Genomic DNA, 18225 nt, shown 5'->3' with positions numbered 1-18225 from the left:
GAGAAGAAATACAGTAGTGAAAGCAGTTTTGAAACAAAACTGAAGCAATCACAATCACTTCTGCAAATGTGGAAGCCTGAAATACTTCAGTCTACTAATTACAAATCTGGCAAATATGCCTGTACAGCTTTACCTCTATGCTGGCAGGAAATAGGAAAATAGATCATCAAGAAACCTAATTACTATTCTTCTGGACTTCCTAATGTATCAGCAGTTTAACTGTTGGTATTTTGATCACTCAGTTCTGGAAGAGCTGTTTGATTGTTCTCTCACAGACCAGAAGTAACTTAAAGCTTTCTTAGTTCATTGTCCATCTGTCCACAATGTCATGTAATACTGTCTCAGAGGGCTTACTGTAAAAAACAAAAAGCCTTTTACTGTCAGGTACAAGACTGACATATTTAGGACATCAGAGAATTTATAAATAAAAAATACAGAATCAGTTGAAAATCCCCATGAGTACATGTTTTTCATGAGGTAACAGAAAGCTTAAGTGGGCTTGTGTAAGTTCAGTTCCTGAAGCATCGTTCTTGATAGGAAAACCAATTAATAATGATTACAGCTCTGTGTATCAACCTGTAATCTTTCCTGCAATTTGTTTATATAGGTAATTGTAGTAAACAACATGTGCTTTATGTCTGCTGAGTAAGAGAAAATTGACATTTTTAAAGCAAAGCAATTTTATTATTGTTTAGCCTATGTGTCAGTTTGAAAAAAGGACATGCTGGCCTAAAATGAGCTACTGCTAAAAAAATGATTAGGATGGTTTGAGCTAAACTCCATGGTTTTTTACCTGAATGAAATACATGCAAGTAAGATAGTGCATACTGTAATTTTCAACAGTCACCTTATGCTCAGATGTAAAGAAATTTTGGGGCCAAAAGTAACAGAAGTTTTATTTTTATCAAATGTTACCCGCCCTTAGGTTTAGTTCATGTAACTTAGGGTTATTTTACCAGTAAGTAAAAAAAGAGAAAAAAAATAGTGTAGTGCTAAGGTAGATGATCATCTCCTTTAAGTAATTTCTTTGAAACCACATTCTGAGCTTTATATTCATTTGCTTTGCACAGCATCCAACTGCAACATTTAGTGAATAATGCAATCACAAAGTTGCATATGCTGATAAATGGAATAATGGATGAGCTCTCTAAAAATCAGTATTCAAACACAGGAGTGACAGGGTAGAAGCTGTAAAAAAATCCCCAAAAGTTTTCTCAAGATGTTTCTTTGGCTTATTGATTACTCATTAATGTCTTCTATTCTCTTATGTAATCTAAGAAATAGCCTCTCAGGTTGGTTATTTGTAACAGTGAGTAATACCCTCTAGTGGTACACATAGGAAAAGGAGCTAGACAAAGACTTTTTTCATTGTTAAAGAGGCTAAGTAATATTTCATCTAAGTAACATAAATAACCCTATATCGTTGTATAACATAGGGCATCACTGGTCTGTCTAGAGGTGCTAGTTAAAATGGAAAATGCACTGCAGTGAGTTAGAGATCTGTTAGTTAGAAACAGCTGGGTCTTTAATCACTTGTTTGCAGATGAAACAAATTGCCACCTGCAGTCTGGAAGGAGTGGTTCTAGTGATACTCAGGTCAGAGAGGTATGTCCTTATAGCTGAAGGCTGCATTTAATTCCTACACATTAAAAGTAACTCTGTAGGCAAAAAAGGAATATTTATCAGTCTCTAATATTGCAGTGTAATAAAGACTTTATTTTCAGACTCTGTGTGCGATTCAGAGTTCATTATCAAAAAAATATTTTCTGCAAAAGCTCATAATCAGTGTTTCCTGCAGTTACCAGGTCTTCTGTTTTATTTGTCAGCTGGCAGAGGTTCAGAGATGAAGGTGAAAACTGACAGTGCTAGAGAGTAAAGTCCAACAAATGCCCCTCTCACCAAGAAATGTTATTGAACTTATTTAAAGAAATGTGCAAATACTTTTGAATCTTTTTCCAGAAGCCCAGTCTACTAAAGCAGAGTAATCTAGGTCTGTTTTAAAATGATCTTTGCTTCCATAAACAATGTATCCCCAAGTAGGGGGAATATCCAGGAAGTTACTCCATTTCTCTGAAGTAGCACATCCATGTACACTATTTGTCATGATGTGATGATACTTGACTAGTCCCATGTCATTCTGATTGTCACTGGTTTTGCCTTTCTGCAACTCCATTATTGCTATAAGATTTAAAAGCTTTTGGTGGTTTGTCAAGATTTTCTGGGGGCACTGATTACTCCACCCTTCCAAGAGGAAGGATCTCATACTGTTCAGTATCCCACTTTAAATCAGCTTCTAACCTAATGTTAAGCAAGATGGTAGTCAGGAACCAATTATTTTAAGGCCCCATGAAGGAAGGATTTACTATGCCTTATCTTTCTCAGCTGTAGTTCCTGGCATTAGTTCAGCTACTGCAGTGTCTCAGACCAGTGTAATCTTCGATACTTCTCGTTATCTCATTATTTTTTTCTTTTGCTGTGGAAAACCAATCTCTGTTCTCTTTATCCTCTTCTAAAGCATATAATAACAGAATAAAAAACCTGCCCATCTCCCAGGCTGGTGTAACTTTGCCAGTACTGCTGTAGGATATAATGAAACTTTCAGCCGCCACATCACTGTTAATAAAACGGAGACAGCAGTTTAAAAAGGTCTGACAAGAATTTATTAATTTATGGTTCAGAACAAATGTGTCTGACAGTGGAATGACGAGATTGCCATATTCTGTACGGAGTTTTTTCTACAAATCTTCTTTCCACTGTGTTGACAGAACTTGCAGTATAGAAGTTCGGGAGTGGGTGTCAGTTCACAGACACCCAATTACAAGGATGGCTGCATGCCTAGATGAGATGAAGGTTCAGACTTTCTTGCTACTGTTCCTGTTTCTGTATGTTCAATCTTGCTGACAAACTAATCCAGCTGTCTGACACCTGGCACAGGAGGGTGACACTAGGTGTTACCTTCCTGTATTAAGCGGGCTAGGAAGTTTTATTACCCAAAAGAAAAGGAAAAAAGAAACCTCAAGAAGCTATTTCAAGCTAAAAGCTGGACGGAAAGAAGCTAGTCAAGCTGAGCCTTCTGTGCTTTTTTTTCTGTCCATGCTGAAGGCTGAGAAAAGCCTCCTTCAAAGTAAAAAGAACCTCTATACAACTGGGGGGAAATGGCAGTTGTGTGGTTACTTTAAAAACGCTGCTTTCTTGCAGGTGCACAGGTACTGACTGTAAGTGCATTTTGTGCAGAACACTTGCAGATGGGTAGGTATTGACTGTGAATGGCATTTTGTGCGGAACACTTACTTTTAAAACCTTTAAATACTTCTATGTGTATAAGAAAGACATATAAAATCTCTCAAGTACTTTCCCCAAGCCTTAATTTCCTCATCCACTGGCAAAAAAAAAGAAAAAAAATTAAAGTTTTCTAATCTTCACTTGAGTTGTCAAATTCCTCCCAGTCTGATACGCTCATAACTTCTGATGGAAAGTCAAGATGATGCTTCATTCGGTCTGCGTGCCATTCTGAGAGCCACTTCTCTGTTTCCATTAAAATAGCCCTGGGCAACGTGAGGACACAGGCAGCCATCCCAGAAATATCATCCTCCAGCTGGGGTCCTTCCTCCCAACAGTCTCTCTCTGCATCATAAATGTGGACATAGTCCATGCGGATTCCTCTGTTGTGGGATCTGCCTCCCAAGACATAAATCCTGTTGTCTAAGACCGCGATGCCTGGCTCTCCATGTCCTGCAGGAAGTGGACATACATTTGTCCACTGATCAGTGCTTGGCTTATAGCAGGCAACCTGAAAAACAGAAAAGAAAAGAGAAAAGCCAAAACTGAACTTGTATCCTAGTGACAGAGCCTGGCCATAAGGTAAACTATTTAGGAAGGAATATCATCAGTCTTTTGACAGTGTGTTGATCATGGAGAGAGCATATGAGTGTGTAATAGAAGTACAGTGCTCAGCAGAAAGTCGTGCATAGTTGCCACATAGCTTTGAAATCACAAATACTGACCCTGCTGCTGGAGTAACAGCTGTATGTCATTCCAAAAATGTACACAAAAGTGAAAGAGAGGGGAACACGTACTAATATAAGCCCAGACATAATGCACCTGTTTGCATTAGAGAGAAAATGCTGGAACATACAAATATGACAAATCTGCTAAGCTGCCTCTGTGCCATGTGTTGGAGAGTTTTAGATTACATTGGGTACCTACTTGGCTAACTGCTTTCATTTGTAGGCACCTTCTTATCATTCAGATATGCTCTTCAGCTAGATTTAGTTCTGCCATCTCCACTGGCTCTATCAAAAGTTACTTTTCGTGCCTTCTTTTTAAGTCTCTAGCAGTTCTAGAAGCTGGAATACGGTTCAAGAGAATTCCCTCTGGACATCTCTTACCATCAGATACTGTACATTTAAATTGCATTAAACAACTGCCCTCCAACATATCCTTAACAGCTCTGCCCTGCAATTACACATTGGTAATTCAAAAATTCTCCACTTAGAAAAAATGCATGTGAGAAGACAGCATAAAATAAATTTAACTGATGTGCTACTTATTGGGCATGTGCATGCCAATGAAGTTATCCATCAAAGATGTTTTCAAATTGGTAAGAATTCCAAGTGCTAGAGCTTTAATGCTTTGTGGGTGAGACAAAGTGTTGAAGACAGACAACAGTAAATAAATCATTGCAAGTTCTGCAGGTGAGTGAGGGAGAGCTGGTGCAGCAGCCATTGCTGAGCAGTTTCACTTGCATACTTAGTAAGAGAAAGACATTACATCTAAGTGCCAGCAGCCATAAGAAACCAAGAAAAGACAGGTGTGACATGGTCTCACCTGGTGAACATCCCTCCTGTAGCCAGAATCATTGTTGCTTCCCCCGATGACGTAGAGCTTTCCCAGCAGTGCAGCCATCCCGTGCCACGCCCGTCTCACTGGGCCATCTGCTAGAACGTCCCAGCGGTCAGTCCTTGGGTCATAACACTGTAGTTCCTTCAAATAGTCTTCTCCTCTCCTCCCACAGGTGATGTACATCTTCCCATCCAGCGCTGCTCCCGCATGAGCGTACACCTGCATCACCACACAAAGGGGAAAGCAAGAGCTCTGGATTGATGTATTTCTCCCAGTTTTGAAGCAGGGAATAGACATGAAGGGAGTGATATTCTTCATGAATTATGCAGAGATCAAAATCTGAAAGGATTTTCTTACGGACCATTCTAAGATATTATAATTGTGAATTTCTGAATGAAACACACTAGAATTTCTAAAACTTCCAGAACTGCAGTGTTCTCTGTCTTTATTGTTCCTTGGTTAGAAGATCATTCATACTATACTTAACTCCCTAATCTACTTGGAAGCCTTTTTATTGGTGATTTTTCTTATACAAGCAGTGTTATCAGGAATGCAAGTTATTCTACTCACTAGCACTCAATTCAGGCTTTTTATATTTTCAGCACTGACACACATTTATTATTTGTTTTGTTAATAGTTTAAAGGATTAACACAATAAAGGTGCAGGCAAAACCAACAAGAAACAGGAAAAATAAGCATTTAACTGGAAAATGTAATTTATATATATTATTTTATTTTATTGTTATTCATTTATTCTATATACAGAGTTTACTGTTTTCCATCTGAATATTAGCAAATTTAAAGTTACACCTGAGAAAAACAACTAACAAGATTAAATCAGGAATTGGGGAACTGTGGTAGTGTGTGTGGCTAATGCACTCCTTACCTCCTTCTTCAGAGGTGTCACATATTCCCAAGTGTTCGTTTTAGGGTCATACCTCTCCACTTCCCTCAGGTCTTCATGGTAATCTCGGCCTGCGACGGCATAAATATAGTTGTCCACGACACAAACACTGAGGTCAGCATGCTCTTGCTGCAGGGACTGGATCTGGAACCATCTGTTGTGTCGTGGGTCATACCTTGTAAAAGAATGGGATCAAAGAAAGTTATTCTTACAGCCACAGAACCACTGCTGGAATACCAGACAGTTCCACGGATGTGGGTTACTGCACTGTCTTTAGCTGAAATTGAGCTCATCTGTAAAATGATGCGAAATTTGGCCTTGTCAGCATTTTATTATTAGCAAAGTTGTTTTATTCTATTTATAGAAGATCTATTTTAGCTGACATAATCATGCTATAAAAGCTTAGGTTTTCCATTATCTTGCACACTGCTGTCAGGTTACAGCACAATCTCTGTTTGCTCAAAGCCATTCTACAAGGTAACACATTCTAAAAATAGCACAAAGACTGAATCTGGATCTTCAAGAACACAAGAAGAGCATAAATATGTGGTGGGTTCTTTGATTCTTTCCCCCAAATATCTACTGCTCAAAGTGAATCTCATTATTCACTTTCATATCAAACTATCTCTCTCATCTGGAAATTTTAGTTACAGAGAAAACTGGTTGAGAATTGAAACCATGCATGCTAGAAAATAAGAGCAACTCAGCTAAGACTTGTAAAAATGAGCACAATATAAAGGCAAAAGGGTTTATATCTGTTTTTGCAATGTAATGGGCATGAAAGTCTAAACCTGATCCTTCTTACTGCTCTTTTCCCTGTCACACAGTAATATAAAAGGACTCTGGAATGCTGCTATCATGCATACATTTTTGAAAACCTAATGGTAATAGCATTTTATTTAAAATCCTCTTGTATTGGGACAAAAACTATACATAAAAGGCTTCCAGAAAATGCTAGTTAGAGAACATCTAGACAACCTAGAGTTCCAGGCTCATTACTGCTTCCCACACTTTTAATACTTCCCTCCTCCAACAAGGCAGAAAGTAGCACGAGTAATACTCTTGAATGAGTAGCTGTTTCTACACTGTCAGTCTTGGTTTTGTCTCATAAGCACTGCTGGGAGCTTCCTGTTACTATGAAGCTCATTCTTGTGTTTTCTTTCAGTGAGGCTCCTGCTCAGTTCCTAATCTTTTGGCTGGCAAGTGTACTGACTGTCTACTGGTTTACTGACTCAGAATGGGCAACTAGGTGGCAATAAAATTAATAGGATTATCCTTATCTTACCTCCAACACCTTGACTCTGCTCGAAAACCACTTACATTGTTGTCTCCACCAATTAAATATACAAAATTATTGAGAACAGCAATCCCTTGGTTGGACATTCTGGGGGCTAGTGCAGCTGTAAAGTGCCTCCACTCCCCCAACAAGGGGTTCAGATACTTTGCTTGATCACTGAGAACAATGGATGGAGTAGAATGCATCCCTCCAAATCCCACTACACACTGGAACTCTGATCTCAGCTGTGTCTGGGAGCTCTGAAGCATTGGCTGAAGACATTCATTCTTGTGGTACATTAATGCATCTGCAACTGTATCTTTTAAAGGACATGGACTTAATTTGTCATGAAGCCTTTGCAGGATCTGGGGTTCCATCAGAGGAAAACGGACTGTCTCAAGTAGCTTAAGGGGCTCCATCAGGGAGACCTGATCTGTCTCCAGTTCCTCTGGAGAATAATGATAAAAAAGTGCTCCGTCATAAACTTCAAACTCATAGTTAACCTCCAAACGGTTGCTGCTGAGAAGGGAGTAGACCTTCTGCAGGGGTAGCTGTCGGTACACTTGTGTCCTTGAGAAAGCTGTAAAGTTCTTCAAAATGTAGGAGTCCAGCTGCTCACTCAAATGCCTCAAGTCATAGTGGTCAGCTAGTCTGTACACGTCAAGGATGTTCTCTTCATCTACCCAGGACATGAGGAAATCACAGCAGAACTTAATGACTTCTGGAATCTGCAAGAGAGAGATATTTTTCATTTCAGATACCATGTGCCCCACACTTGAGAGACAGGGGACTGAAGCCTGGGATGATGGTAAGGAAACTGTCCACAAAATGGCCGCTCTCCTCACAGTCTGATCACCACAGTCACTTGTGTCCTATTCACCTTTCTCCAGAGAAAAAGAACTCAGCCTGGGTATATAGATGAATATAATACAGCTCTTCTAACCACACTGCACTACAAGACTGAGTTTGGCTTCAGGTGCAGCAGCAATGTGTCTTCCAAGACACATGGGACACTGGGCAGCCAGGCTGTCTGCTCTGCAGTCTGCCTGGGAGCAGTCAGGAAAACGGAAGGCACGGAGGACATGGTGATGACAGTCACTCTGTGTTTGCTCTTTCAGAGCACTACAGACATTCTATATCAAAGATTGTATCTGTAACAAATATATCACTCAAGAGCACAGGAAGCCATTGGAAAAGAAAATTAATATTTAGTATTGTCTTCTGAATACAATTTGAAGTCTTATATGGCAGGAGGAACTACTGGCAAACAAAGAACTAGCTGCTGTCCAGGAGCCCCTCTGCTAACAAAGCAGTGCTAAGTGTGCAAAAACCAACCAAAACTCATAAAGTTTAAGATTTAGTACCAAAGTACCAAAGCCTTGTGCAGCAGTTAGCTGCAGGGGAAATTAGAGAAAAAAAACTTGTCTTAAAAGCACATGAACCCTGCACTTAGTGCAAACCATAGTGGCAGGATTTCCTGTAGTGATGGGGTCAGGAGAGGTCATGTGCCTGTGGACTCACTTGGGGAAGACCTTGAACAGCACAACAATTTCTGAGCAGCAAACCCTGCTCTTCACCATAGGCCAGAGATATTCTGTTTCAGGGAAGCTTTCATAAGCAGATCAGTGAACGTGAATGCTATATAAAATACTCCTCTAGATGAAATGGTTAATGTTTTTAAGTAATGAAACCACTGGCACAAATGAGATGTACAAGTATCCATTCATTGTTCCTACCTTTCCACAGTTAGTTCCAGTGGATACAGCATCCCAGAAATCCTTCATATCATACCCATGCTCCTGCTCACCTCTTAACCCTCCCTCTAACCAGTAATCCATATTTTCTGTTTCTTTCATCATTGCTTTTGCTTCTTGTTTCTTTTTTGTCACATCTCCCAGTACCTCACCTGAAGTTGACAGGCTGCAGCTAAGGTTTCCTGTACACTGTTCACACTGAGTTCAAGCTCAGAAGTGTAAATAAAGTTCAGGATTTTACACATTGCATTGTAGGAGATGCCATGAATATGAACTTCTTCTTGTTCCATCTCTCTCAATCCTCCTGCAAACATTCCTCTGCAAAACAGACAATGGCACATGCTATGGTAGATTTGCATTGAAGCTATTTTCAGTTTGCTTATCTTATGCTGTCCTAAGAACATAAAAAATATTCAGAAAGATAAAAACCTAGCTAGACATTTTTATGTGATTACCTCTTCTCTAAGTTAAGAGTACAGGCCTTTAGGACCTAAGAAAGTAACTCTTCACTGTGCAGGAAATCAGTAGGGGCAACCTAGATGGTACAGTTTACAGGTGAAGTACTTAAATACAGACCCAGTATATATGGATGGTCAATGGTCAAAGGCAGATACTCTGGGTGTGGGGGAAGAGGAAACACAGAGGAACTTGGGACTGTTGGAATAGGGCAGTTCTTCCTTCAGTTAGAAGTTTGTCTGGATTGACTTGGGTGTTTGCTCTATGTAAACAAAGAAACTGCTAATCAAACTGACTGGGGAATGCCTGGTTTAATGGACAGCGAGTCGCCCTACAGGCACCTAACAGTGACCCACCTCCAGTGACTTTTTGTATATTATGAAATGATCACCACAACAGGCAAAGTCTTACAATGCTAAGGATACGTTAAAAGCCACTTAAAGTGCACTAAAGCAGAAGACACCAGTTCAGATAGTCTCTCGTCTTTATAAACCTCCAAGTACCACAGTGAATTTAGTGGAGGTAAGCTCAGTGTGCAGCAACAAGAGCTTTATCTCTGTAGAGAAATAACAGAGAGATGAATAAAGCCATAGTTAGTATTTTGAAACATACTCAGCTCCATCTTATGGGTCTGATTTTAGATTCAGGAGGAGTATGCCCAGACAGAAGATTTGGATGTCACAGTTTTGAGTAACAGTCAGACACATGCTTGTTACTGAAGTGTACCTGAAGTAGTCACAGGAGGCAGCCAGAAGGATGCGATGAGCCTCGATGGGTTTGTCTTCCACTACCAGAACTACATCGAAGAGGATGCTGCTGTCCCGGAGAGACACCAGGCCACTGAGCAGGGCCTGGGAGTGCTCTGCACTGCGGTAAGTGTTGCTGGTGCGCTGCTGGAGGGAGGGCTCCAGTTGAGCTTTGTGTGGCTGAGTCAGCTCCTGATCCTCCGCCATCCCAGGCAGAAATGCTCAGCCACCAGCTGTAGCAGAATGAAATCTGTGAGACAACAGAATCAGCAAAGGTTTGTGCCTTTCGCTTTACAAATGGTCCTCTGACCCCTGCCTGTCACAGAAAATAAAGCAACTCTTCAGTCAATGCAGAGACAGTTTTATACTGAACAAATTATTCCAAGTTATGACACTGAAAACAGACAGATGGACATCAGCACACCAAAGTGGCAGAATAAGGTTTTCCGAAACCAGCTATTCTGACTCCTGGGTTTTCAGACCAGTATCAGAGTACGTGTCACATGGGTATTTTTTTATTCTCGGCAAGAGTTTCACTTCCCTACCCATTACCAAAACCCCTTGTTTCTTTTGCATTTCTGCATCATCTGCAACAAAAAACAGACCAATTTTTTGCCAAATTCCAAATTGCCTAATATTCTCAGGTAACTTTCTGCAATGTAAAGTGCACCTTCCATCTTTCCCTTAATATTTTACCACAGACTCAGAAAGCTCTCCTCTCTCCCTGTTTTTGCTTTTTCCGTTTTCTGTAGCTGAGCACATTTCCAACTGTAATTGTGCAAAATACTGTATGAAACTGCAGGTTTCAAAGTGAGTTTCTTTATTGTGGCAACTTCAAGCTAGCATGCAGAACTACTTTCCACTTCCCTGTGATTCCCTGCAGAGAGAAGGTATTTCCTCCAGAATGGGCACTGTCCAAGGCTATCCTGTACCTTTTTCTAGGGCTGCCACTGACACACTGGGAAGGTCCCCTATGTCACATTGGGAAACACCTGTAAAAAGCTATCGGGAAGTGATTGTGTTTTATGTCTATGGTTAAGCAATCAAAATCTCATGAGTCCTCTTCTACCATCCTGTAATTTACCCTTTCCATTGTCTTTGAAGAATGCCAGAAGTTGTAGCAGTCAGAGCTTATAGACTCTATCCAGTTGCCAGAGTGCATTAAAAAAACAGCCCACATTAGCAAAAGGAAGTAAGTGAGCCGATATGGCTGCTAACACATTCATAAGATCCTCTCTTCTGTGGCCTGGGAAATAGCTTAGTGGCACAAGGGGTAGTCACAAGGGGTTAGCAGCAGTAAGGGAAGCAAAAGGAGAACAAACTCAGCAAATCCAAACAAACAGTGAAGAAATGGAACCATTGTTTAATTGTGCCAGCCATAGACAGTGAGTGCAGCACTGGAAATCTCTCCGAGCACTGCAGGTATTCTGTGTATGGGCAGCGAGGATGGAGCTACCCACATGATACCAAGAAATATGAAAATGTTTATTGTTCTGCCTGAGGAAGTTAGCCTACACTGTCCAAAACAAAAGGAAGGTGGTGTTGCATGGTGAATGGGATGGAAAAAGCCCTGAGAAAGTGTATTAATGTTTGTCTGCTCTTTGCCAGCAAAACCAAGACAGCAGCTCAGAAGAGGAGCTCTGACAAGACAGCCTTCTGGGGAGCACTCAGGTCGATTATAGAGGGAAAACTATCCATCATCAGCTGAAGAGATGAGTAATGGGTTATTTTTCATGAAAGGTTGATGCTTTTCCTAGAAATCAAATGAAAGCAGACAAAACATTACTGTATCATTGCATTTGCTCCTGGGGTATACTAAGAGAGATGGATTGAGGCAAGGGAAATAATATAGTAAGAAAGGCAAATGAAACAGTGAGTGTTACATGATGTTGATCACAATTTTCCCACTTCACTAAAAGGAAATAAATGCAGCAAAACTAAAGTCGGGTGACATATGGTCCAAATGAGGAAGTGATTAACTCTGTTAATGTGGTTTAATGTGGTTAAAGCTCCAAACAGGTTACATCTTTTCCTCAGAGAGCTGTATCAAAGGAAGTCTCTATGGAAGTAAAATCACTGTATCAAAAAGCAGAAGTAAGAGCAACAAATTAACTATTTTCTGAATCCAAAGACATTTCATGAGTAAGGGAAACAACATGACCCTTGATACAATCTCATAGCGTATCACATAGTGCAGTCATTGGTGGAAGACAGGCCAAGGCGAGGTAAGTGAGAGATAATAAAACTACACAGGTAACTGAAGCCCTGTAACAAGTGTTAGCAAAGAAATGTATTGTAGGAGAAGCAGGTTACAGAGAGAGAGATACATGCAGGGTAGAGTGGAAAACCCATATAATCATGCAAGCCTTTATTCATTTAATTTAAATTAATGTGACTGTAGATAGTTACTGTTCAGAATACATTCTCTATCCAAGTAATCTTAAAAAGTAACAGAAAGGGGATGAAGCTTTCAGTAGGTAAAGAAGGGATCTGATCTTACAAATGTGGTAACTGGAACCAGGAAGATTAAATGGTATTATGAAAGAGAGTAAATAAAAATAAATTAAAAGGATAAATCATTCAGTGATTCTGTAGCCAGTATAAGCATTAGTATCTGAACAGCTCTCAGTGACAAGTGGGGGCTCTTGGAGATCTGCAGGGAGTTTACCCCACAGTTAGAGTAGAAATAGACTTGAATTATGCCACAACTATTATCAGGATCTTAACAAACCAGCTCTTCTATGACCACCCAGTGTGGTCAAAAAGAGATGCTGGGAGTGCAGCTGAACCATCTGTGAACCACAGCTGATTTTTGGCTAGTTAACAGCTGAACCTACAGATACTTTGCTATGCTCTGCTTTCTGAATTCCAGCAGCCCTGACCTCTTGTTCTCAACTTCTGCCCCTGGGTTGTACCTCAGCTGTCACTGGTGAGCTGGAGTGTCCCTCAGGGTGGTCACTCATGCATGTACATCATTCTAATGAATGGCTCCCAGCCTATAAAATTAAAGGTGAACATTTGTGGTATTAGTCTATAAAGTCTAACTGACTTACGTGGTTAAGTCTTCCTTGAGCCAAAAGCCAAGAAAAGCCTCTTAACTCCTGCCTAGGTAGTTTTAGGAGGTGGTAGAAAAGAGGTGTAAGACCAAGAAGGGTAGAGGACCACCGAGTGGCTGTGGGGGATGTGGTCAGCTGAGTGTGCTCAGCTTTGTGACAGCTGCACCAGGAGCAGCTGGGGTCGGGTGGGCAGGAAGGTCCAAAGAGTGGCTGCTGAGGCAGGGTCAGTGGGGTTGTGTTGTGGGCTCCTCTGAAAGAAAAGTGGGATGGATTTGGCATTTGAGTTTTCTGGACTAAATACAGTGTGTTTGGTAAGCTGATTGATCATTTTGTGTATTTCTTTGGGTTTTGTTCTAAATGCTGATTACAAAATCGCTGAGAAGGGATATTGCTATTAGCACAGCACCCTGCTTCTCAAACTGTGCAGTCTAACTGACCTGTGTGCTTTGTGCCTTTGTTGCTGTCTAAAAATCTTTTCTGTTAATTCTTTATTAAAAAAAAAACAATCAACCCAGAGTTGCCTAAGTGTAGTGTATGCAGGACAGTCCTAGATGGAGAGAGAGAACAGGTTTGTTCCCTCTATCCTGAGCTTCTCTACTGTCAGCTTCTTGCTTGTAGGATGTTCCTGAGGCCTCTGCTTTCTTAGTTCTGTTACTGTGAAAACAGCTCTGTGACTGAGACAAGTTCTTAGAAATTTGAGTACTATGTTTTCTTTCCCTTCTCTTCTTGAGCAAGTTTATCAGTACTGGTCAGCTGTTAGCAGTAGGCTTCAGTGGCTAAGTACTACAGAACTAACCCTGCAGGTGGAAAACATGAAGTGGAAAAGATGAGGAATTCTTTGAGTTCACTGGGCTTCTTTAACAGTACCAACGATAAAAGTATTGTCTCATGTGCTGTGTGATTGTCTTGTATTCAAATTCCACTTCTACAACATCTGCAGATTACTGGCGTGAAAAAAAGCAGAAGTCTTAGGCTTCTGATTATTCAACTGAAAGAACTCATTAACTACCCATGAAAAGAGTCGTGGTAATTTTTTAAAACAAAATCCCCTCTCTGATCAACAACAGAATACTTGCTTTCACAATACAGGTATGTGGCTTATGACTGAGGAAGTCGGCACTGAGACAGGAGGAATTTAGGGAATGGACTGTAGTTTGATCAGTGGCAAAATGGTGAGAAAATGGTATGCTGGTTTGCTCTTGTGCTCACTGAAAATCCTTATCCTCTTAAGAACACAAGGTCTAGGAATGGAGTAGCTCAACTACAAGCAGAGGGGAAGGGAAAAGTTAAAGGCATGGCAAAATAGATGTGGCAGAGGAGAATGCAGTGTCTGTGCTAACTGCATTTTTCAACAGAGATCAATTGTTCACAACATGGTGTTCCTGTGCTGTCATTACAGCTAACTCAGCCTTTATTTTCTGGTGAGGGATGCTGTGCTTTAACATGGTATAGATCATGTACAATGCTGAAGTCTATTGTTGGTGTTGTGTGGTACGATACACACCTAGCCAAATATTCACCCCTTGTATGACCAGCATCCAGGTCAGAGAGATGCTCCTAATGTGTGGTGCATGTATGGGTTTGGGGGTGTTTTTTCGTAAAGTTGTGCTGACAGCCTTGATTCTCTACTGTAGAGAAATGGCTGGATGCAGGAAGGATTAACAAAGTTAGTTTCTATGGAAACTCAGACATTTTTGTATCCAAGAGCTCGTGGCTGTCAGTTACATCACTACAAAGAGGTGTTTTACGCAGATAGTGATATTTTCTTGTGCATCAGCTGTGCCCAAAATAAACTAGAGCTTGCTGGTGTCGGGTATCCAAATCTGTTTAGCTTGCTGCCATATGGACAGGTGGCTTGAGCTTGGTGAGGGTCCCATGCTTTCTTAGAAGTGTGGAATAATTTAGACTGGAAAGAAACTTGGGAGGTCTCTAGTCCAATCTGTGCTTGAAGCAGGGAAACCTTCAAAACCAGGTCAGGATGTGGAGAGCCTTGTCTAATAAAGTGCAAAATCTCCATCCTTGTCAGTAGTCAGAAAACTGATTGTTTAATCACCAGATTTGTCTTCTTCTTTAGCTGTCTGAATTTTTTTCCTGCAATTTGTGACCCTTGCCTCTCATCCCTGGCACTGTGTACCACAAAGGAGAGTTTGGCTCTACATTGTCCTGTGCCCATTAGGCAGCTTAAAAAATGTCAACTGGCTCTGCCCTTATTCTTTTTTTCCCTGCACTGAACAAATCCAGTGTTCCTGCCTTGCATGTGCTTGTATCTTCTTGTAAGTGCTCCTGCCCTGTATGCTTCCTCCACCGAATCCTCAGAGAGCTCAAAACTGGGCACAGTATTCCAATTTTTTGGGATTATGAGTCCTGAATAGAGTGGGAAATAATAATTTCACATGACCTACTGGCTGTGCTCTTGCTAACATAGCCCAGTATGAACCTGGACCCTACTGAAGGAATCATATTCAACTTGCTGCTCATCAGGGTCTCTTCTTCCAAAGCTGCCTTGCAGCCAGGCTTGTCTCCAACCTGCTCTGGTATATGGAGTTACTCTTACCCAGCATGACTTTGCTTTGCTGTTGAAAATGATACAGTTCCTCTTGGTCCACTCTTACAGCTTGCTGTCCTCTTTCTTGCAGGCCATAATCATCATAGCTTTTCCCTGACACAGAACAACCAGTGTGGTGTGCTGGTTGTGATCCAAATACATTAGGGCCTTAAAAGTCTTAGTGCATTGGAGGAATTTTAAAATCTGTGCCCTAAGGCTTCCCACAACTTCATCTCTCCCTAGGGAGTAACAAGGATTAGGATTTAAACCAGGCTTCCATGGCGGAGGCCCTGGACAAGACAAAATCCAGGACCGGAGCAAAATGCCAGTCATGCTGAGTCTCGGGGGTTGCAGATGCCAGCAGGCAGAACCTGGCTATGTACCAGAATTTTAACAGGGCAGAGGGCACACAAACAAACAGATCAACTAAGTCAGGGAGTGTGCAGAAAGGGGAGGCAGCTGGGTGCCTCCCAAAATAGTTGGGAAAACAAACGTGATGCCACAAACAATGTAAAATGAAAAGCAAAACTATTGTTCATTCTAACTGGAGTGCAAATACTGGAATAATTCACCAACTATGTGATAATTTGTAATGGGCACTTGCTACATAGAAGACAATTGAGTTCATGTTATGGGTAGACAAGACTTAAGCCAATTTCATGCTTTATCAAGGAAAAGGGAAGAGGGGTGAAGGGAAGGCAGAAGCTTTTACAGTAATTCTTCTTTCAGAATCCCTCTAAGCATTCACAACTGTGCTAAAATAAATATTCTAAAATACTCCATTTTAGGGACCTTCTACAAATACAAGAAACAACCCAAACAACTCCTTCTGACTGAGGTCCCCACAAAAAGAAAGGAGGATATCTAGTATTATATAATATCTCAGTATTATTTTTGAACACTCAAACGATGATGTGCTTTTGCCTGGTCTGTACACACAGTCTTCCCTTACGTCACTAATGGAAATATGCAGAAACACCCTCTGAATTGACTTTCTGAGCCATTTTCAGTTTCTAGCATTAGTAGTATACTTGAAGTGTGGGAGGAAACCAAAAGGTGTGGCTTGGGAAACAGCTTTTGCAAACTGTGCCATCTCACAAATGTTGACATTCATTTCTTTCAGCAAACATCTGGGGGGGTTTTGCTTCCCACCCTCCCCCAAAGCTATTACAAGTTATTTCTAAGACATATCCAGAATAAAACACGTCCTTTAAAATATATATGACAAAACCACCATGAAATATATCAATATTTAAATAAATGGATATTTAAAAATATTTTCCTCCTGTGAATAGCAGTATAACCTAAAGAGTATGAGCTTTCTAATTTGCGTGTTTTTTCTGTAACAGATTTACAACTTACCCATGTTCATAGAATTGTAATGTTTTCTGTTGTGCAATTTTTGTGTAATTTATAAGTTAGCAAATATGCTCAAAGAATTTTGAGAAACTCAGGTAGCTGCCAAGACTTGAACCTGATTTGTTGAATGCTTAAATCACATCATGACTTTTTAAGTATTCTAAAAAACAAGGGAGAAAAAAATTAGGAAGTAATTATTTCTACACCAAATACAACACTTAAATGACCTGGAAGAGAGCAAGGGCCTCTTCCAGCACGTTCCAGCTCCAGTTTCTCATCAACATGAATTTTTTCATGTTATTCACTACATTAATTTTGTTCTGGCAGGCATCTGTGGGGTTCTAACTCATAACTTAGACATTTTCCAGGAACACAGAATGAGCAGTTTTCTCTGCAGGGGAAGGTGACCTGGAATTGCACACCACTAAAAGAGTCAGCCTGGCTCTAGACCAACACTGTGACGAAGAGGTGAAAGCCAGGTCAAGCACAGTTATGCTTTTACTTTCTGTTGCCGGGTTGACGCTGCCTTTGCAGGTCCTGAGACCCGCTATGGTCCCACCTGCTCCCCCCCTCCCGTGCCGGCAGCCCAGGCGCAGCAGCCCAGGTAGCCCTGCACAGGTACTCGGGGCCGGCCTCGACCTGCCGGGCGTCCTCAGCGACTTCGGGCAGGCGCCGGGGCTGGGGCTGCCCCCGCACCTGCTCTGGCCGCGGCACCTCCCTCCCGTTATCCCCCAGTGTTCCCCGGGCATCCCTGCGGCGAGCAGGGGGCAGCAGGACACGGCCTCGGCCTGAGGGGTCGGACTGGGACACGCTCCCACGGGCGGACCCGGGGCTCCCCCGACCCCCCCGGGGAACCGTAGCGCTGGTGCCGGCAGGGGAGCACCGGGCGGCCCGGCCGGGGCCCGCATTCCCTCACCCCCGCCGCAGCACCTACCGAGAGCGGCGGCGGCGCCTCCGCCTTCATGTGCGACCCGGAACCCACCGGGCGAGGGAGGGGCGGCGGCGTCCGGAACCGGGGCGGGCGGCGTGGGCGGCCCCAGCACCGCCCGGGCAGGTACCGCGGCCGTGCCCGGTGAGTGCCGGGCCGGTCACCGCCGCGGGGGAACCCGGGGCTGTTGGGGCCGGTACAGGGCACGCCCGGGCCGCCACCGACGAGTAGCGCTCCTGGGCCGGACTACATTTCCCAGTGAGCCTCACGCCGAGCAGGCGGGACCGTGCGAGAGTTGGCCGGGCTCGCACCGGGACTTCATTTCCCGCAATCCCTCACGCGCCGGAAGCGGCGGCGCG

General features: G+C 42.2%; 1 protein-coding gene across 2 annotated transcripts; it reads right to left on the bottom strand.

The window, feature by feature from the left end:
* Nucleotides 1–1695: 1695 nt before the first annotated feature.
* KLHL22 (kelch like family member 22) lies at nt 1696–18154 on the bottom strand. Of its 2 annotated transcripts, none has more exons than XM_032127711.1 (7): nt 17873–18154; nt 9959–10228; nt 8929–9094; nt 7032–7750; nt 5729–5921; nt 4828–5061; nt 1696–3790 (listed from the first exon to the last, which is right to left on the bottom strand). In XM_032127711.1, the coding sequence occupies exons 2-7, from the start codon at nt 10183–10185 to the stop codon at nt 3413–3415; spliced, it is 1917 nt and encodes a 638-aa protein (XP_031983602.1). In that variant the 5' UTR covers nt 10186–10228; nt 17873–18154; the 3' UTR covers nt 1696–3412. The 2 variants fall into 2 exon arrangements, with proteins under 2 accessions (XP_031983602.1, XP_031983603.1); XM_032127712.1 differs by having other exon boundaries at nt 9959–10211.
* Nucleotides 18155–18225: the final 71 nt, after the last annotated feature.

The sequence above is a fragment of the Corvus moneduloides genome, chromosome 18, assembly GCF_009650955.1.
Source record: "Corvus moneduloides isolate bCorMon1 chromosome 18, bCorMon1.pri, whole genome shotgun sequence".
In the NCBI taxonomy this organism is placed as follows: Eukaryota; Metazoa; Chordata; class Aves; order Passeriformes; family Corvidae; genus Corvus; species Corvus moneduloides.
Note: the sequence above shows the minus strand (reverse complement) of the source record. Positions and strands in the feature narration are given on the sequence as shown.